Source organism: Protopterus annectens, chromosome 5.part0 (assembly GCF_019279795.1).
Source record: "Protopterus annectens isolate FY-2018-M chromosome 5.part0, PAN1.0, whole genome shotgun sequence".
Classification (NCBI taxonomy): domain Eukaryota; kingdom Metazoa; phylum Chordata; order Ceratodontiformes; family Protopteridae; genus Protopterus; species Protopterus annectens.
This window is the reverse complement of record NC_056735.1, coordinates 674,768,789-674,790,844: the sequence shown is the minus strand read 5'-3', so window position 1 is coordinate 674,790,844 and position 22,056 is coordinate 674,768,789. Positions and strand designations below refer to the sequence as shown.

General features: G+C 44.1%; 1 protein-coding gene across 4 annotated transcripts in view; it reads right to left on the bottom strand.

Annotated features, from left to right (window-relative positions):
- CD99 (CD99 molecule (Xg blood group)) overlaps positions 1-22,056 on the bottom strand; it is an 809,645-nt gene that overhangs the window by 274,031 nt on the left and 513,558 nt on the right. For all 4 annotated transcript variants that reach the window (XM_044072520.1, XM_044072519.1, XM_044072522.1 and 1 more), the window contains one exon: positions 19,774-19,890. In XM_044072520.1, the coding sequence (XP_043928455.1) occupies positions 19,774-19,890 (117 nt within the window). The remainder of the gene's footprint in view (positions 1-19,773; positions 19,891-22,056) is intronic.

The following is a 22,056-nucleotide window of genomic DNA, read 5'->3' as shown; positions in this document are numbered from 1 at the left end:
ATGTTCCAGGCAGTCAGCTGCAGAGTTTTCAGGCTTGGATGCAGGATGTTGTAGTTGTTCTGTGTTAACAGCAATGGAACCAGGGGTAGTGTCCATATTTGTTCCCGAGACATGCTCCTTAGCAATGGGTACCAATGTTGCCTTGGCCAGTCTGGAGCTATCAGGATGATCCTTGGACGTTCCTCTTTGATCTTCAATAGCACCTTGTGCATCAAAGGAAGTGGTGGGAATGCATATGCTGTCAGGTTTTTCCAACTGAAAGATAGGGAGTCCACTTTCCAAGCAAGTGGGTGGTACGTCCTTGTGCAGAATTTCTTCAGTTGGTGATTGCGTGGGGATGCAAATAAGTCTATTTGTGGTAGTCCCCATTTTCTTGTAATGGTTTTGAATATGTCCGGATACAGCATCCATTCGTGGGCATCCGTGGTAGTTCTGCTTAGTATGTCTGCTAGTATGTTTTCTATTCCTGGCACAAAAATTGCTTGTAACTGAATGTTGAAGCTCAGGGCCACATTCCAGAGGTCCATTGCCATCCGGCATAGAGGGTACGAATGTGTGCCTCCCTGTTTGTTGATGTACCACATAACTGTGGTGTTGTCTGTCCTTAACAGTTGACCTTGTTGAAGAAATGGTCTGAATGTCTGAATTGCCAGTTTTACTGCCAGCATTTCCTTTTGATTTATGTGTAGGTGCAGCTGGTCTTGAGTCCATAAGCCTTGTATGCACTTGTCCAGCATGTGCGCCCCCCCAACCGAGGTCTGAGGCGTCCGTTGTGATGGTCTGGCTTGGTTGAGTGCTGTGAAAGGGCAGTCCTTTGTTTGATTGACAGGCCTGAGCCCACCATTTGAATTCTTGCTTCAGGCATGGGATTATTGGAATTTGGGTTTCTAGGCTGTGCTTGTGCTGAGACCATAGATTCCTTAGGTACCACTGTAACTTTCTCATATGCAGTCTGGCATGTGGAACCAATATTATGCAGGATGCCATGAAACCCAAAGCTTGCAGGACTTTTCTTGCTGTTAGCTGGTTCTGTTTTGTTAACGCCAAGAAATAGAGAGGGAGTTGTTCCTGTTTTTCTACTGTTGGGAATGCCATTTGTTTTGATGTGTCCAGCTCTGCACCCAAAAAGGATATCCTTTGGGATGGTATCAGCCTTGACTTTTTTATACTGACTGTGTATCCCAGGGCTTGCAGTAGATAAATGACCTTTTCAAGTCTTCTGCTAGTTTGTTTTTGTTGTCCGCTTGTAACAGGCAGTCGTCCAGGTAAGGGTAGATTTGAATTCCCTGAAGCCTGCAATGAGCAATTACTGATGCCAGGCATTTCGTGAACACTCTGGGTGCAGTAGATAAGCCAAAGGGCAACGCTGAGAATTGATAATGCTCTGATCCTGCAAGAAATCTGAATTATCTTCTGCAATTTGGTCGTATGGGGACGTGCAGGTATGCCTCCTTGAGATCTAGAGTTACCAGCCAAGACTCCTTGCCCAACATGGGAAGAAGCTGCTGTAGGGTCAGCATTTTGAATTTTGGGACAATGAGGTATGTGTTTAAAGCGGACAGGTCGAGAATAGGTCTCCATTGGTTTTCTTTTCTTGGTACCAGGAAGAGCCTGGAGTAAAATCCTTGTCCTTGCTCCATAGATGGTACCTTTTCTACAGCTCTCATCCTTAGTGAGTTATTTGCTTTAGAGCTTCTGCCTTTTGATTTGGAGGTAGGTTTGGCATTCCTCTCTTCCTTGGTAGAGTATGGAAGTGAAACCTGTAACCTTGGTCTATTGTCTGCAAAATCCACTTGTCTCCTGTGATGTAATGCCAGTTTACTGAAAATAAGGCTAGCTTCCCGCCTAAGGGTGCTTCTAGTTGTTCCCTGGTAGGCGGTGCTAGAGCCAAGTCACTGTGATTGTCCTGTAGTAGTGGTGGTGGCTGTATCTGTGGCTGTACCTCGCTGGTTGTTAGTCTGCCACTGACGTCCCCTGTAGGCACCTCTGGATTGACCCCTGCCTCTTGAGTGCCTATTCCTGCCTCTCTGAGCTCTGGAGGTGTCTGGAAAGGACCAATTCTTGGAGGGCCAATTCCTGCTAAACCTTGGAGGTTGGACCTGTAAGAAATCTTTGACTGTCTGGACAGATTTTGCCTTCTCTTCCATCTTCTTCAGCACCTGTTGTGCAGGAGAGCCAAACAAATTGATCTTGTCCATGGGAGCATCTAGTAGCTTCGATTTAACATGATCTGGTAAGGCCTGCTCTTTTAACCATGCATGTCTTCTGATCACTGTGCCAGTCATGGCTGATCTAAAGGAAGCCTCCAGTGCATCATAGCCGCATTTTAAGGAATGGTTACTGACCTGCTGAATGTTATGTACCATTTCCTGAACAGATTTTTTGACTAAAGGTTCATCCGAGGACAGCTTTTTAGTTAACTGGTCTAACATAAATTCTTGATACTGGATCATGTGGAATTGACAGTTCAAGGCCCTAGCTGAAAGAGTAGCAGAAGTGTAAACTTTTTTACCCCATCTCTCTAAGGCCCTGGATTCTCTTTCAGAGGGGAGGGGGTTTTTGGCAGAGGTAGCTGCTACAGCCTTAGGTCCCTGGGAGATAGTTTCGGGATCTGCAAAAGGAGCCTTATACAAATGATAATGTGTGTCCGGAACCCTGTAGTACCTATCGGGCTTAGCAGGGGCCGGAGGAAGTGAATCAGGAGCAGTACAAGCATCATTAAATGCATAATCCACAACAGTAAGAACTGGAGGGATGGCTAAAGGCCTATGCTGTGGTAAATGCAGAAAGGTTCTAAGCCTTTTTCTAGAGTCTGAAAAATCCTGGCCCTGCCACTGAAATTGTTCCCTCATAGCATGCAAGGTTTCCCCAAAGGAAAATTCCTCAGGCGGAGAGGCAGAAGGAATGGACTCTTCAGCATCGGAGTCTTCATAAGGGGAGAAAGGGCCCTCTGGAGGGTTTGAATTATCTGAATCATCAGAGGAGTCATCTGTAGAAACTGGCTCAGGGGGCTCTGCTCTAGGCCTCTTCTCTGGAGGTGGGTGAGAGGCCCTGTCTGGGTGAGGTTGGGATCCCCGGATCAAAGAAATGAGATCCTCTGCTAGAGTAAGCATTTGTGAACTAGAGCTAGGCCTGTGAGAGGGGGTCTTAGCAGGCACAGTTTTGGCAGATTTAGCTGCTTTAGCCCTGGCAAAGGCCTTAATCGACATGGTTGCAGGTGGCCTAGCAGCTCCACGTGCAGGGGTTGAAATATCCAGGGGGATAGTATCAGATAAATCCTGGGAACCTGCAAGAGCAGGTGGGATTTCAGTAGCCGATTCAACCAGGTTGGATGAGGCCTCGGTAGGAGGTAAGCTTTCGGCTGAAGGAAGAACCGAGAGCTCGGTTTCAGCCGAAACCGAGACACTTGCGGTTGGCTTAACCGCGGTTTTGGCCAAAACCGCGGACCGCGAATGTCGGTCCTTTTCCTTGCGCTTTTTAGAAATTTGCGTAGTCGGAGGATCCGACGGCATAATGTAAGCAAAAGCTGAGCCGAAAAACTCCTCAGCAAATTCCGACCGACGTCTAAGCGTCCGTCGGTTAAAAGAAGCACAGGCTAGACAAGCTGCTACGTCGTGGTCTGGGCCTAAACAAGGTAAGCAGTAAGAGTGGAAATCTTTATGAGGTATTTGTTTCCCACAAGTTAAACAGTTATTCACTTTTTCTGACATCGGCTGAGGCAAGAAAGAGTCCCCAACGGGGTACTTAGCTTTTTAGAAGTCTTCGGTAGTAGTAGAAGTATTTGGTAGTAGTAATCTCTGGTTCTGACCGACCGGCACTTGCGAACAGCTTCTGCTTCGGGCGCCACGCGGCAAGAAAGACGGAGGAAAATGGCGTCGGCTGATGCCTTTATACCCGAAGAACTGCAGCTATGACGTCGGGTGAAGTGCGACACCAGCCGAGGCCAGACCCAGACTTTGGAATCCGGCCGACCGAAGGGCTGCCTGACGACAGGACAACCCATTTGTAAGGACTGCAGATGCATCCTTGAAGGACATCTGTACTATGTTTGTTGTGTTTCACTGTTGCAGTCATTACAATTGAGTTGAATCCCAAAGCTACGGTTGGGAGGCTGGAGCTAAATAGCATTAGGAGCGGCTACTAGGCCCTGCAGAACTGCAGTGGCAAAGCCTGCCTGGATTTAGAGTAGAGTGGTAAGTGTTAGTGCTTAGTGAAGGTGTGCACTGAACTCCAAGTAGCAGCCTCTAAAATATCTGGTTGGTACTCCCCTGAGGAAGGCTGCTGAAGTGGCTGCTGCTCTGATTGACTGTGGCCTAATGCCCTTAGGTACTGACTTGCCATGGTGAAGGTAGCAGAAACAAAAGCAATGGCCTATCCACTTTGAAATAGTCTGCTTTGAGATAGCCTTTCCTTGTGATCCTGCAGCAAATGCCACTAGTAATTACTCTGTCTTTCTGAAAGCTTTGGTTCTGTTCAAATAGAAGCATAGCTGTCTGTGTATGTCCAAAGAATGCAGAATTCTCTCCCCCTTATTCTGTGGGTTTGGATAAAAGGTAGGCAGATGAATAGTTTGGTTAAGGGCCACACTGGACACTACCTTAGGTATAAATGTTGGGCTTGCCCTCAGAGAAACCCTGTCTGGATAAAAAATGATAAAAGGTTCCACAGCCATGAGTGCTTCTAGCTCTGAGACTCGTCTTGCAGAAGTTATTGCTAGGAGCAGAGCTGTTTTCCAAGATAAAAACTTTACATCAGCTGTAGCGGCTGGCTCAAAAGGAGGCAGGGTGAGTTTTTCCAAGACATAATTGAGGTCCCATGCAGGTATTGGTGATCTCCTTGGAGGCCTTAAACTTTTGGCCCTTTTGAGGTACTGCCTTAAAGGATGAGAAAGAATTGGTGGCTCTGTATTGTAATGAGCCGAAATGGCAGAGGCATGAATTTTTATAGATGAAAAGGATAGGCCTTTGTCCAACATCTCAGTGAAGTATTGCAAAATCTGAGGAATATTTGGTACAGCTGTTTCAACTCCTTGTGCTTGGTTCCAAGCACAGAATCTCTTCCATTTTCCAGCATAGGATGTTCTAGTACTAGGCCTCCTGGCCTCCAAAATGACATCCATCACCGCTTTAGTGAGAGGTGTGTTTTGTAAGACTACATTATCCGCCATGCTGCCAGATTTCAGGTCTTGAGTTGGCTGTGCAGGATCTGATTGTTCTGCTGGGACAGTAGATGAGGCACTTGAGGTAAGGTCCAGGCTGGGCTTTGAGACAAGTTCCTTAGGATTGGATACCAGTACTGGCGTGGCCAGTTTGGGGTAATCAGTATAATTTTTGGCTTCTCCTGTCCGACCTTTAGGAGTACCTTGGGGAGGAGAGGCAGAGGAGGAAAGGCATATACTGTTAAGTTTTTCCAGCTGAAAGACAGAGCATCCACTTTCCATGCTTGTCTGTTATAAGTGCTTGTGTGGAATCTCTTTAGTTGGCAGTTGTGAGGTGAGGCAAATAGATCTATGTCTGGGCATCCCCATTTCCTTGTTACCATGCTGAAGACTTGTGGATCCAATTTCCACTCGTGGGGATCCATGAGGTTTCTGCTTAGTCTGCCAGAGTATTTATTTTGCCTGGCAGGAATTGTGCCTGCAGATGTACTTGGTAAGTCAATGCTGTATCCCACAAAGTCATGGCTAGTCTGCAAAGGGGTTAAGAATGAGTGCCTCCCTGCTTGTTTATATACCACATGATAGTGGTATTGTCTATCAGTAGTTGTCCAGGAAGAAGTAGGTCCTTAAGGGCTGTCAGGGCATTTTGAACAGCTAGCATATCTTTTTGACTGATATGCAGATGCATTTGGTTTGCAGACCATGTCCCTCAAATACATCTTCCTGCCATGTGGGCTCCCCAGGCATAATCTGATGCATCTGTTAATGTGTGTGTGGCTGGGGGTAGAGTGAAAGGCTGCCCCTTGTTCTGGTGACAGGCCTTCGCCCATCGAAACTCCTGTTGCAGGCAGGGAATAAGAGTAACTATTGTTTCCAGGCTGTGGAAATGTTGAGCCCAAAACTTCTTAGGTACCATTGAAGTTTCCTCATATGCAGTCTTGCATATGGAATTAGTAGAATGCAGGATGCCATAAAGCCCAAAGCCTGCAGAATTTTTCTTGCAGAAAACTGGGTCTTTGTTGCCAACAGTTTGAAATAGGTAGTCAGTTGCCTTTGTCTGGCGTGAGATAAGCCATTTGGACAGTTGTATTTAAGCTTGCACCCAGGAATATTCTCTTGAGAGGGTACTAGTTTTGATTTCTGTTCGTTGACTGTGCATCCGAGGCATGGTAACAATCCTTTTACAAAGGCCAGATGCTGTAGAAGAATGTCCTTGTTCTCTGCTTGAATGAGGCAGTAGTCTAAGTAAGGATATATTTGTATTCCTCTGTCTGCAGTATGCAATTACTGGTGCCAGGCACTTTGGCTCATCTACTGCGCCCAGGGTCTTCACAAAGGGCGGTGCAGAGAATTGGTAGTGCATTGAGCCAGCTTTGAATCGGAGATATCTTCTGCATGTTTGTCTGGGACATGCAGGTAAGCCTCTTTTAGATTTAAAGTCACCAGCCAAGCTTTCTTGCCCAACATGGGCAGACGCTGCTGTAGAGTCAACATTTTGAATTTTAGAACAGATAGGTCCAGTATTGGTCTCCAAGCTTTGCCCTTTCTGGGTACCAAGAACAGTCTTGAATATAATCCCTGTCCTTGCTCTGGTACTTGTTGAATGGCCCTCATGTCCATGAGGGATGAGACTTGTTTTCGTGCCTCTGTCCATTGATGTTTTGGCAGGTCTGGCCAACCGTTTGCCCTTGGCAGGGTATGGAAGTGAAACTTGTAGCCTTGTGACTGTGCAAGACCCATTTGTCCTGGGTTATTATGTACCAGTTTTGTGAAAATAAGTGCTAGTTTTTCCCCTAAAGGTGCTGCCAGAAGATAAGTGCTTGGCGCAGGCAGGGGGAAGTCATTGGGACCGTTTCCTGTATGGTTGTGATTTGTCTTCTCCAGTTTTGGAGGTAGAAGCACCCCATTGTTTAGACCTGCACGAACCTTGGGGCTGGGATCTGCCTCTAGGGTGTCTGTATCTTCCCCTTTGCATACCTCTCAAGTGTACCTCATTATGAAGAATGTACCTCATTTAGGGTCTTAAAAAGTTCATGTTCCTCAAAGTTCTACAAAGTTCCACATTGAAAGACTCTCTCAAACATTCAGTGTTAGGAATTTTAAGTGAAATCCATTGTAAATAGATATGAATCATATTAATTAATTAAAATATCTTCTTTATAAGTAAAACCAGCATATTTTAACCATCCTATGACCTTCCTAGTTGAAGTTGTTGGTAAGCTATTAGAATGTGTTCCACATTTTGCCCATTGTTTCTCATTTTGGAGATGGAAGGTTGAGAGCTATGCCCCTTTGTGGCCTGACACTGCAAAGTACCAATTCTTTGTAGGCCAGTGTCTGCTAAATCTTGGTGGCTGTACCTGTAAGAAATCCTTGACTGTTTGTATAGATTTAGCTTTGTCCTCCATTTTAACACCTCTTCTGCTTTAACACCAAAGTATCATGCTGGAATGGAGCATCTAATAATTTTGCTTTAACATGATTAGGTAGATTTTGTTCCTTTAACCAAGTTTGCCTCCTAATGACAGAACCTGTAACTGCGGCCCTGCAGGAGGCCTCCAAAGAATCAAAACCACATTGCAAAGTATGCTTTCCAACTTGTTCAGCTGCATGCAATAAATCCTGCATTTCTTTTTCTGCACATTCAGAATTTATCAACATTTTCTGTTTAAGCAGTGACATAATATATTGCTGATATTTGAGCATATGAAACTGACAATTTAAAGCCCTAACAGCCAAGGTAGCAGAAGAGTAAATATTTTTCCCCATCTGTCCAGTGCCCTGGAAACCCTGTCAGAGGGAGCAGGGTTTTTTGCAGTTGCAGCCTTGACCGCTTTGGGACCCTGAAGGACAGTTTCTGGGTCAGCAGCAGGGCTTTTGAAAAGGGATTTATGAGAATCTGGAACCCTGTAGTACCTGTCCGGCTTAACCGGAGCTGGAGGTAAGGAGTCAGGGGTCAGACTGGACTACAATGTCTAACAGGTGGAATAGCTAGGGGCCTGTGTTGTGGTAGTAAAAGGAAGTCTCTGAGCCTTTTCTTAGAATCTGAATAATCTTGGCTCTCCCAGTGGAAATGCTCCCTCATGGTATGTAAAGTTTCCCCAAAGGAGTAATCCTCAGGAGGAGAGGCTGAAGGGATAGATTCTTCAGCATCAGAATCCTCATAGGGAGGAAGAGAGTATTCTTGATCAGCAGAGGAATCAGATGAAATGGAAACTTTATCTGAAGATTCATATTCTGTCTTTTGCCTAGGCCATTTATCAGGAGGTGGATGGGAACCCCTGATCAAAGTAATTAGGTCCTCGGCCATTTTGACCATCTGTTTTTAGGCATGGAGGCCTGTCCATGAGGCTGTTGTACTTGTTTCGTAGTCTTTAAAGGTGTTTTAGTGTTTGCCTTTGAAGCTGAAGTCGGTTTAACATATAATTGAGTAGGTCTGAAAACACCCCCAGAAGCTGATGCCTGCTCAGCGGCTCCAGACCCATCTGAGGAAATAGTTTCCAAAGGTCCAATACCTTGGCTTTCCAGTGGCCTGGTCGACTCCACGTGGGTGTAGGTAGCAGCCTGCGAGTCAAAGGCAGCGGTCGTCAGGGGCTGCAAAGACTGAGAACCGGTGACTGGCTTAGAAGCCTAATCGTTTTGGACCTCGGATGCCTGTCCTTTTCTTTGAGTTTCTTGTGAATTCCGGTAGTCGGATGGCTATCCAACGACATTGTATAGTTAAATCTTCTGCCAAAATAGTGAAATGCAAAATCATACAGACACTTAATAGTGCGTTGGTTAAATCTAGCACAAAACCAACAACTAGCAATGTCGTGGTCAGGGCCTAAGCAAGGAATACAGTAAGAAAGAAAGTCCTTATGAGGTATTTGCTTCCCATAAGAAATACAGTTATTAACTTTTTCTGACATCGGTCTGGAGCAAGAAAAAGTTTCCCCAATGGGGTACTTAGCTTTTAGTGAAGACTTTAGATCTGAAATTCGAACATGAAAATCTCAGGAGTTGGCCGACCGGCACTTGTGAATTGCTTTTGCTTCGGGCACCGTGCGGCAAGAAAGATTGGAGCAAATGGCATCAGCTGCATCTTTTATACCCCTGGCACACTGATGTCAGGGAGGAGGCGACAGCAACCGACGCCGGACCTAGATTTTGGAATTCAGGCCGACTGATGGTAGCCTGCCAGCAGGATAACCCAAATGTAATGACTGCAACAGTGAAACACGAAGAACATCTAAGCTGACCCCTACGTGAATTTCAAGCAGTCCTTCATTTTGCATACCCAGCTACTCCCTGTGAGCAGTGGCCTTCCCAGTCCATGCATGCTCAAGTTGACAGAGCAATACCACTACTTCCCTTTAACAAATGTGAACACCTCCAACAGAGCAGTGCCTACACTCACTGTTCCATCATTCTGCATATAACCTAAAGGGACAAATGAAGTTTCATCTGTGCCAAAGCTGAGGTATAGACCCATATTATTCAGGCTTTATCATGATCCTAACCCATCGGTCAAAAAACATTTCACATGAACTCAAGCTACTTTGATCAAAAGGTACACCTAGTCATCTCAGATTTTTATTTGGGTCAAGCCTTACAAATAGTACAGTTTTGTACCTAGCACAAATGTAGATGTTCAAGTGTTCACCCTGATGCAGTCATCACACTTGGATTATCCTGCTGTCAGGCGGTCCCACAGTCTGCCTGAATTCCAAAGTCTTGGTCCGGTGTTGGTTGCTGTCGCTTCTTCTCTGACGTCAGTGCGCCAGGGGTATACAAGAGGCATCCAACACCATTTTCTTCAGTTTTTGGTGCCCTAGGTGTCTCTAATAGGTAGGCAAAATAAATTATATATATATATATATATATATATATATATATATATATATATATATATATATATATATATATATATATATATATATATATATATATATATATATATAATATAGCTAGATAAAAATAAAATACCGTTGGGGACAAGCAAATATACCACAGAGGTTGTATAGGATAGAGTGGTATAGATAAGTTCAGCTAATTCAGTGGGGATGGAGGGAGGGTAACCTGGACTGCAGCAGGGTGAACACTCGAACATCTACATTTATGGTAGGTACAAAACTGTACTATGTTCATCGTGTTACCCTGATGCAGTCATCACACTTGGGTTGAATCCCAAAGCTAAGGATGGGAGGTGGAGTTAAAGCAGCGTTAGAAGAAGCTAGTAGGCACTGCAAAACTGCAGTGGCAAAACCAGCTCTAGTCTTAGAATATTGCCAGCTCTAGTCTTAGAATATAGAGGTAAGTGATAGTGTTTGGTGAAAGTGTGCACTGAACTCCAAGTTGCAGCTTCCAGAATATCCTTGGTTAGCACTCCCCTGAGAAAGGCTGCTGATGTAGCTGTAACCCTGGTGGAGTGGGACCTAATGTTAGCAGGTACTGGTTTCCAGTGATGCGTGTAGCAGAAATGTATGCAATGCCCTATTAATTTAGAAATAGTCTGTTTTGCGACAGCTTTTCCTTGTGATCCTTTAGCATAGGCTACAAAGAGCTTGTCAGTTTTTCCAAAAGCCTTAGTTTTGTCCAAGTAGTAACGTAATTGCCTGTGAATGTCTAAAGAGTGCAGGAGTCTTTCTCCTTTGTTCTGGGGATTTGGGAAAAAGGCGGGCAAATGAATGGTTTGGTTTAGGGCCACACTGGATACCACCTTTGGCATAAAGGAAGGGTTAGTTCGTAGAGAGACACTGTCTTGATGAAAAATGAGGAAAGGCTCCACTGCCATTAGTGCCTGTAGCTTTGAGACTCTTCTAGCTGAGGTTATTGCTAGTAGCAGGGCAGTTTTCCATGAAAGAAATTTTAAATCAGCTGAAAAAGCTGGTTCAAAGGGCGGCAGTGTAAGCTTCCAGAACAAAGTTGAGATCCCAAGTAGGTGTTGGTGCTCTCCTTGGCGGTCTTATGTTCTTAGTCCCTCTGAGGTACTGTCTAAGGAGTGGATGTGAGAATAAAGGAGGATCCGTGTTGTAATGAGCTGAAATTGCTGAGGCGTGAATCTTAATAGATGAAAAGGAAAGTCCTTTGTGCAACATCTCAGTTAAATATTGTAGAATCTGAGGAATGTTTGGATCAAGCAGATTTTGGCCTTTAGCCTGGTTCCAGGAGCAAAATCTTTTCCATTTGTCTGAATAGGTTTTCCTGGTGCTGGGCCTCCAGAATGACATCCATAACAGTTTTGGATAGAGGTGTTGGCTGGTTGTTTAGGTAATTTGCCATGCAGCCAGGTTTAAAGTCTTATAGGTTCATAGGTTCATACTAGGCTATCTGCCCTAGGGCATTTATAAGCCTTGCCAGAGTGTGTTTGGCTTTCGCCACCCATTTTAAATTAATTTTGCTATGCCCTTTTTCGAGGTTAGTATACTGTGCCTTTAACAGTGGCACAGAAGTGATACCCAGGGTAAACCTACGATCTCCCATCCACTCAAGATTCCTCCTGAAATGAAGGACTCTGCCTAACCTGGACTGGGATTTTATTCCAGAGTGAAGGGAGCCTCTGGGTTATGAATCTGTCCCTCCAGCATGTCCTATTTATTTCAGTGCTGAGGTTCAAGTCTCTCGAGTGTGTAGCTCGATGGGATTTGGATTTTTTGAGGTGCAGCATTGTCCATTAATTCCGGGTTGGACACTGCTTTATACGTCAGGCACAGATCGCCTCTGAGCAGGCGGTATGCCACTGAGTAGAGCTGGAGTTTCTTTAACTGGGCAGCATATGGCATCTGTTTGAGCCCTTTGATCCGCTTGGTGAGGTACTTTTGGAGTCTTTCCAGTTGCTGCAGGTGTCTTGTAAGGTACATCCCAAAAGGGGCATTGTACTCAATTATGGGCCTGATGAGGGATGAGTAAAGAGGCACAATGACCTCCCCTGATCTAGATGTGAATCCCTTCATGATTTGGTGGGCTATATAAAATGTTTTTCTAACCACTTTGGCCATGTGGTTGTCAAATGAGAGATTGCTATCAACTTGGGTCCCCAGGTCCCTAATTACTTCTTCTGTAATTAATGGATTACCACCTATGTGGTAATTTGTGGTCACTTTGTTTTTGCCAAAGGGGATGACTATACACTTTTTGGCGTTTAGCTTGAGACCATGGCTCTGGCACCAGTCGTCTTTCTATGAGGCCCTTTGGGAGGATGCTTGTCAGCTGAAGAGTCGATTATGGCACCCAGTTTGCAGTCATCTGCAAACTTGGTCAGCCACAGTCCTGTGTTGGCCTCCTGTACCTCCAAGAAATATATACCGAAGAAGAGATCCCAGGACTGAGCCTTGCGGGACGCCACTTCTAACTGGTTTGGAGTCTGACATGGCTCCAGCAATTCTAACCATGTGGGTTCTGTCCTTGAGCCAGTTTGCAACCCATCTAGTGACATAGGAGTTTATATTTAAGCTGGTGAGCTTATCTATAATGCCCAAGTGGGGTATTGTATCCAAGGCTTTTGCGAGGTCCAGTTAAGGCTGTGTGGACCACCTTCCCCTCATCAATGGCCTTGGAGACTGTTTCAAAGAAATCAACCAGGTTTAAGAGGCAGGATCTGCCCTTAAAGCCGAACTGGGTAGGATCCAGTGTCTGTAGGTCCCCAATAACTTTATTTATGAGGTCCACGATGATCCTTTCCATAGCTTTGCAGACCAAGCTAGTCAGGCTTATGGGGCGATAGTTTCCAGGAACAATTGAGGCACCACCTTTGTGGAGAGGGACCACTGTTGCTGTACGCCACTCTTTGGGAACATATCCTGTAGTAAGGCTGAGATTGAACAGTAGTTTTATGTTTGGGTTTAGCTCTTCTTGGAGTTCATGTAGGATGCAGCCTGGGAAACCGTCTGGTCCCATTGATGCTGTGTTTTTTGCTTTGGAGAGGGCGGCTCTTACCTGAGCATCTGAGATGTCAGGGGGGCAGCACTCTGCTGGGATAGATATTTGCCCTTTTGGTGGTGGTGGTGGTGGTGGGGTGTTGGCAATGTCTGTGGGTTTGGTGTATTTTTTGTCATTTTGGACCAATTCTGAGCATATCTGGGAATTCCCACCCAGGTTCCTAACATAACTAAAGAAAGCCTTGTGATTATCCTTAGTGTCCTGTGCAATTTTTCTCTCGAAGCTGGCCGCAGACTATTTTATGAGTGCCTGTAGTTTTTTGCTAATAATGATCAAAGATGCCTTCCCTTTTTGGGATTTTGCTCTATCATGTAGTAGCTTCCTCCTTCTATTGTATAGTTTTGTTTATGGCTCGGGTCTACCAGACAGGACATCTGCCTTTGTAGGATTGGGTCTTGGTTTTATTTGGGATTGCATGATCCATGCATTCCTGAAGGTGTTCATAGAATGCGTTTATAAAGGATTCTGTGGTCTGGGACGTATTTTCCACAGGCCCGGGGGCTTTGAAGGATTCCACTCGGTTTTGAGGAGTGTGAAATTTGCTTTAGAGAAGTTTTTCACTGTGGTTTTTTAGGCAGGGGGTGGGGACGGGATGTGAATATTCAATGAGATTAGTTTATGGTCTGATCTTACCAGTGAGGGATACACTTCTGGTCAGGAGCAGAGTCCCCATGCTGGTGATGATCAGGTCCAGTAGGTTTTCCCCTCTTGTGGGAGTGGTAACAAGTTGTTCCATAGCATTTGAGTTTATAAATTCTAGGAACCTTTGGGCTAGGGTGTTGGAGTTAGAGTAATGCTCCCAGTCTATGCTTGGGTAGTTGAAGTCACCCAATATAATGGTGTTTGGAGAGACCTTCATATTTTCCAGTGTTCTCAGGAAGGCAGAGTGGGGTTCCTGGGTTTGGGAGGGTGGTCTGTGGCAGGCTATAAACTGGAAGGCAGTTTTACCCACTGTTAGTTGCACATGGATAGTCTCTGATGCTTCGTGCTGTGCCACCAACCTGGAGGTGTGGGTATTTTTGATGAATATTGATACTCCCCCTCCTTTTCTGGTTCGGTCCAAGTTTGGGGCCGAAAAGCATGCTGTGAGATATAACCTGGTAGTGCTGGGATGCTCTCGGGAGCCTTGAACCAGGTTTCTTTTACTGCACAGATATCGATGTTCTCCATGCTAAGGAGAGTTTCGAGTGTGTGCATCTTGAGGTTTAGACTTCTGGCGTTGAGTAGCATTATCCCTTGTGATACCTATGGAGGTGTGTTTGCCTTTTGAGCCTTGCCTAAAAACGGCACTATGGGGGTAGCAAGAGCCTTTGCCAATATCCTAAAACCCAGGAGTGACAGATGCAAGTCGTCCCTAGTGAAGCATCGTGGCTTGTCGAGCATGTCATCCCAGGCTGACAGGCACTTGATCCCCTTTGAATGACACCAATTCTTAAGCCAATTGTTGAAATTGATCATCTTGTCTTCATATTGTGGCATCATTCTTGGTGAGGGTAAGATGCTACTCAAGGTCAGGGTCATACTGGCCTGGGCTACATGCTCAGAGAGCTCCTCTGTCTCTTTTCATGTAGTCCAGGGAGGTACGTCTCAGGTCATTCACACCAGCATGGACAACGACTAGAGTCATATTTGTACTTACCTTGGAGTGGCCTGAGTGCTTGTGTTATGTGGTGGATCCTAGCGCCCGACAGGCAGCTCACCGTGACCTTCTTGTTCAGCCTGGTGAGTGGGACGTCAGTGTGCCTGACGATAGAGTCACCTATTACAAGTGTATCAGGTGTGTTTAGCCTTAAGGGCTGACACTGTTCGGCACACTGGCTTTGTGAGCTGTGTTGCATGTGTTTTGTTTTGGGGTAGCGGTTGCTTGGGTGTCCGCTTTGGAGGTCTCTGCTGCTTAGGCAGATTTTTATTTAGAGACACCGAGTATGTTTGTGTGTTTGGTTTGCTGTCGTGGTAGGTCTATGCGAGACTGGAATTGTAGTGAGTGCGGTTTACTTCTCCTCCTGACTGGTTATGCCTGTACAGAGTTGAGCTGGCTGTGTAGAATCTGATTGTCTCACTGGGTGAGCAGGTGAGGAATTTGTAGTAAAATCCATGGTGGGCCGTGGGCCATGTTCCTTAGAATTGGATACCAATGCTGGCGTGGCCAGTCTGGTGCAATGAGTATCATTTGTGGCCTCTCTAATCTGACTTTCAGCAGTACCTTTGCTAGAAGAGGCAGTGGAGGAAAGGCATACTCTGTTGATGTTTTCCAAATGAATGAGAGGGCGTCCAATTTCCAAGATTGTGGATGGAATGTCCTTGTGCAAAATTTTTGAAGTTGGTAGTTCTGGGGGCTTGCAAACAGATCTATGTCTGGGCGTCCCCATTTTTGAGCGATCACTGCAAATACTTATAGATCTAGTTTCCACTCGTGTGGATCCAGGATGTTTCTGCTTAGGTAGTCTGCCACTGTTTCTTTCCTGGCAGGAATTGTGCTTGTAATTGAACCTGGTAAGACAGTGCAGTGTTCCATAAGGTCACTGCTTGCCTGCATAGAGGGTAGGATTGTGTGTCACCTTGCTTGTTTATGTACCACATTACTGTGGTATTGTCAGTCTATTATAAGTTGTCCTGGGTGTAAGAGGTCCTTGAAAACTGTTAGGGCATTCTGTACTTCTAGCATTTCTTTTTGATTGATATGCAGATGCCTCTGATCTGTAGTCCATTTGCCCTGAATGCACTGTCCTGCCATGTGTGCTCCCCAGGCATAGTCCGATGCATCTGTTGTCAGTTTGCCTGGCTGTGGGTAAGGTGAAAGGCTGACCCTTGTTGAGGTGACATGCCTGTGTCCACCAAAGAAACTCCCGTTGAAGGCAGGGAATGAGTGGTGGTATTGTTTCCAAACTGTGCCAAGTCCATACGCTTTTCAGGTACCATTGTAATTTCCACATATGCAGTTTTGCAAATGGTAGTAGTATGCAAGATGCCATGAATCCCAAGACCTGCAGAATTTTTCTTGCAGGGAGTTGGGTCTTTGGTGCCATTATTTTGTAATATTGAGTCAGCTGTTGTTGCTTGTCTGGCGTGAGAAAAGCCATCTGGGCCGTTGTATTCAAGCTGGCACCCAGGAATATTATGTTTTGTGAGGGCACTAGGGCACAAAAGTAGCGGGCATCAGGGGCTGCGAAAGCACCTCAGAGTACCAGCGACTGGCTTAGGAGAAGCTTCGACATCGGTTTTGGACCTCGACAGTCTGTCTCTGTCTTTCTTTGTGTTTTTTGTGAATTCCGGTAGTCAGACTGCTAACCGATGACATTTCAGGATAGTTAAATCGAGAGCAAAAGTATTTAGAAGCAAAAATATAGACACTTAATAGTGCGCTGGTTAAATTTAGCACAAAACCAACAGCAAGGCACGTTGTGGTCAGGGCCTAGGCAAGGAATACAGTACAAATGAAAATCTTTATGAGGTGTTTGCTTCCCACAAGTAATACAATTATTGACTTTTACTGACATCGGTAAGGAGCAAGAAAAAGTTACCCCAACAGGGTACTTAGATTTAGGTTGAAGACTTTGGTTCTGAAACTCAAATGAAAATTTCAGGAGTCTGCTAACCGGCACTTGCAAACTGCTTCTGCTTCGGGTACTGCGCGGCAAAAAAAGACGGATTAAAATGGCATTGGCTGCATGTTTTATACCCGTGACGACCTGACATCATGGAAGAGTAAACAGCAACCGACGCAGGACCCAAGACTTTGTTATTCAGGCCGACTGAGGGCAACCTGCCAGCAGACTACCCAAATGTAATGACTGCAACAGTGAAACACGAAGAACATCTCATCAACAATGGAATTTGCTTAAACTAGGATTCCTTCTGGATCATCATTGTATTAATACCAAATGTTTCTCTCCCCTTCTCAAAACCACACTGATTCATATCAATTTTGGAAACACCTTTGCAATTCTTTTAGCTATTATACACAAACACTTTAGAATCTAGGTTTAAAATTGAAATAGACATGCATGAAGCAGGGTCTGATGGATCTTATGGTCCATGTATTACAACCAACAGAGTTTTCTTTCAGGATGATGGTGCTTCCACTCCTTTCAAAATTCTGTTAAATAAAACATTCCAGATATTAATCACTTTCTTCCATCCTCGCTTCCAAAACTTCCACAGGAATGCTATCTATTCCCAGAGACTTTCCTGCAGAAATTTTTATACGCCACCATTCTCTCATTTCCTCCCATCTTAACTGTTGAGCCTCATCTATCTCTAACCTTGGCATTTGAGTCTTGCTTAAGTATTTCCCATTTATGCTCCTTTACCGTTTCCACATCTTAGCCTTAGACAAAATTTTCATAAAATTTCCAAAATATCACTAATACTTCTACAGGATCTTTGCTTAGGATCCCTAACTTTGACAACAACCTTTTCATCTTTCTGTTGCACAAGTCAATGCGCTAATCATTTTTGTGCACTGGATTTATCAAAGAGCGGCTTAATGGCAATCTTTCTAAACGTAAGCGTATTATTCAGATACTCCCTTATTTTCTCTTAAGCAGTTGCACCTCTTCACATTTTGAGAGATTCACCCTTGTTCTGCAATTCTTTAACCTTTGTCAGCCCATCTAAATTCTTTTTACTTCTTAACCATATCTTTTCTTTAATTTCTATGCTATTTTTAAACTTCACTTTATTCCACTCACTAGCTGTAACTTCTGAAGAAATTTCTATTCATCCCTAAAAACTCAAATTTCCATTACTCATTCCTTAAATTCCGTTTCTTTAACAGGTACGTGGGAAATCACCAGTGTCACATTTTTACTTCATTACCTTGCATTTTTTATCTTGGTTATGAGCACATGATCTGAAATAGTTATTGGATGTTTCGAAGTTTTCAATTAAATCACGTTCCTGTGAAATACATTTCTGTTTAGTCTAGCCTAGTTATTGTACCTTGGGAAACAATATGTAAATTCTCCGAGTTCCTACTAATGAATTTACACCTTGCAAACCAAATATTTTCATAATTTTTTTCAGTAATCTACCTTTTGTTACATTTTCCCTTCTAGGTCTCCCAGATACAGCCTCACCATTGCAAGCCAAATTCCAGTTCCCACATGAAAGTAATATGGCCTGTTGAGAGGCAATTATTTTTCCCCAAATTTTTCTAAGCCTCTGTAACAGCAGTTTCAGATGGAATACAAACACATGCCAGTGTAAGACTCCTCCTTTGCCAGTAGCCCCTTACCACCACATATCTACCATTAACATCGTTTCCTCTTCTATCACTACTGGAGTTCCTCTAGCAATTAGTGTAAGTATCCTTTTCCTTTGTCCTGGATACAGTCCTGAATATCCCTCCTAAAATCCTTTATCAAAATTCACGTGCTCACTTCTAAGTGAGTCACCTGTAGCACTATTTTCACTCTGCATTCCTTAATACAATTCAATACTCTCCCTTTTGTCTATACCCGTGAGGCCACTCGTGTTCCAAAATATGGAAACAGTAACAGTTATAAATTGCTCCCACCTATCACATATGACAGCTTTTTTAAATGATGACTTTGGGATGGAAGTCTTCAACACCTAGGTCTCCTACACCTCAACAAGACAGCATTGCAAACTGTGCCAAAATCTCAGTCATAAGACATTGCCACACAACAGGGTCAGAGTCGTGTGTGTCACATCCAAAAGCCTTTATGTCAATACCATAATTAAAGGAGGCATTGAGGGCACAGGACCCACGAAGAATCTGCTCAAACTACCAGTGCAGAAATGTGCACTGGACAAGATGTAAACACAGGAAGCATGGGACTAGAATCAATTTCCCTTTGAAGCCAGAGAAGGAAAGACTCCAATGTTTCTTTCTCTCTTTAGAAACGTTCTCAAAGTGATCCTGGTCCAACTCTGATGTACTTTTACAGAACATGAAAGATATTAATGTGACAAGGATTTTCCTAAGCCGAAGCCTGACTTGCAATCTTCTTAGGGGAAACATCCCAAATTAGTACAGAATCTTGCAGCTCTGGATCCATAGGAGGGATATAGGTGGACACTCTAGCCATCAAGACATCTAAACTCAACATTGTCAGTGCCAAAGAAGGTCCCGAGTACCTTTCTCACAGCTCTGAATCATTAGATATAAACACCTTTTCAACTTTTTTTTTTTTTTTTTACTCAGAGGCTGGATCCTGTGGCAGCAGCCCTTTGACAGTTAGCTTGTTTCTGCTGTCTGGCAAGACTGAAAGAGCAATAAATGTCATACACAAACTGGCCACATACAAGACCGCCACCACCACACAAACACAAAATGCAGGTTTAAAACTTTTTCCTTTTCCTGTTTATACTGAAGAACCTAAAAGGGTAAACTCGCAACAAAATCAGGACTGCACTGAAGAATCACAGCAACAAGTGCTATTGGAAAAATAGACGTGTGTGTGTGTGCATATTTTCACTGCAAGTAATGGAAAAGCAAATTAAATTACGGCATGTGCCGAGACAAAGAGCTAAACACAGTCTCTTGGAAATCTGTCAACTAGAGCAAAGTGCAACCAGTAAACTATGCCTACATACTTAAACTATTATCTAAGGAATAAGAAAAAAATAAAGTAATTTTCAAAACAAGGGGAAACTGAAGACTTGCACATTAAAATGATCCACAAATCTTGATTTTAGTGACAAAATGAGCACAACATTGAAATACTCACCAGCATCTTCTTTAAAGCATAGCTTTTTTTTCTGGTAAGCGAAGTAGCTAGATGCTGCACCAAATAAGGCCATGGCTACAGCACTCACAATGCCAGCAATTGCTCCTGGACTCTGGGCTGAAAGCAGTAAAACAAAGCAATGTCAGATGTGTTCTGCAAACAGACAAATACTTAAAAGCCACAATGTTAACATACAACATGACTGCTGGATTCTAAACTTAACTGTGTGTGAATAATAAATTAAGACAGAGCAGTGAATAGAGTAGCTCCCTGACACCAACTGACTCTCTGTTTGGCTCCTGGCTGGAGTCTGCATGTGCATCAGCCTACAATGACTTTCACCATATGCTTCATTGTATTCCCATATCCTAAAGTTGAAATGAAGGGCAGAACTGGCGAGTCTTCAAGATGTATGCAAGTATGCTCATGGTGTTTATGTGAATGCGTTGTGCTGTAGTTGACTGGTATGAGATTATCCAACACTGGTTTCATATCTTACAGCAGAAGCTTTCCAGAACTGCCACTCTGCCTATAATCCAGGTAAAGTGGGTACTGAAAAATGAATGCATGCATAATGAAGCAATCTGCAAATATGAAAAAACAGCTTGCATCAGGCAATAGGTTTAACAGAAGTTATGCAATTACCATAACGTGGTATCTGTGTTGTCCAATTTCATTATGCATCACGAATGGGTCTTCAGATCCATCCTCCGATCCAACTCAGCCATTTCTTTCATACAATCCAAGCCTCAAACTCCTCCCTCTCCCATGATGCCTCACATCTTTTCAAACCCTCAGATCAAGTTTGCTGCCCCTTCCTCAAGATGGTTATCCCAAAGATGACAGATACACAGATAAAAGAGCTACTGGAGTCCAAACTAGTAACCAGTCGGTTCCATAATCCTCTAGATCGCTCTCAGCTGTACAAGGAAGGGGGAAGGAGGAAGGGAAGTGATGATTATTGAAACCAAATTATGGTAATTACATGACTTCTAATCTGATGTCCCCAGTTACATAAATCCTGGGAGGACCTCAAGGAAGGATATGCCTGAGCAGTATAGAACCAAAGGAGGCTCTGTTCCTGGAAATTATGTCCAGCTTGTAATGAGACACAAATGTATGGGCTGTGGACCAAGTAGCTGCAGCAGATTTAATCAACTGGCATTCTAGCATTCGATCTGGTGGAATGGGCTCTACATGGACGGGGAAGTTGCTTGCCTTACTGAGAATAAACTGTGGAAATACATTCCGTAATCCACTAAGGTAAAGTAATCTTAGGACACAAAGCTTGGACCAACCTGTCTGGTGAAAAGGCAATGAACAACTGCTCTTATTTTCTATGAGGTCTAGTTCTATGTAGGAAGAAACATAACTGTCTGTGAATGCCCAAGGAATGTAACATGTATTGGCCTTTACTAGAGTACTTGGGGAAAAATACAGGCAAATGAATGGCCTGGTTCATGTTCACCTCCAAAGTGATTTTTGGAATGAAGGAAGGATTCGTCCTCAGAGAAACTCTACCCTTGAAAAAGATTGTGTACAGTGGTTGAGCAGACAGATTGTAACTCTGAAACTCTTCTGGCTGACAAAATAGTCACAAGAAAAGGCGGTCTTCCACAGCAAATAACTTCAGCTCACAAGAACTAGCAGGTTCAAAGGGTTTCTGGGTGAGACCTTGGAGTACCCAAGAAAGATCCCAAGGAGGAGAAGGATCCTTGATTGGAGGCCTTAGAAGAAAACCCCCCTTTAAGGATACCATACAAAGTTTGGAAGGGATAGAGGGAAACCCAACTCCCTTCCCAACATGGAAATTTGTGATAGTTGCAAGTTGCACCTTTATTGTAGAACTAGCTCCCTTGTGGAAAAAGCAAACTCAAAAACATAAGGACGTCAAAGACTGAAGCTGAAAGGGGGGCGATATTCCTTTAGGAAGCCCAGAAGGAAAACTTTTTCCATTTTCTATAATATACTTTCTTGGTGGAGGGCTTTTGAGATGCAAGGACAATTTTTGCTGACAGGGGAAGCCTGGACTTGCAAGAGTACTGAAAGTGGAGAAACCAAGCAGTTAGTCTGATGGAAGACTGCAAATGTGAAATGAGATCCTGTCTGGGATCCAGTATCCATGGAGGACATTGTGACACTGCAGAAAGTGGAACCATACCTGACTAGGGCAAACATGCAATGAAGGCAATGGGGATAAGATTGATCTTCAACCTGCTGGCTTTCTGTAGAACTTTGATTATTAGGGGAATTGGAGGATAAGCATAAGAGAGACCTGGAGGC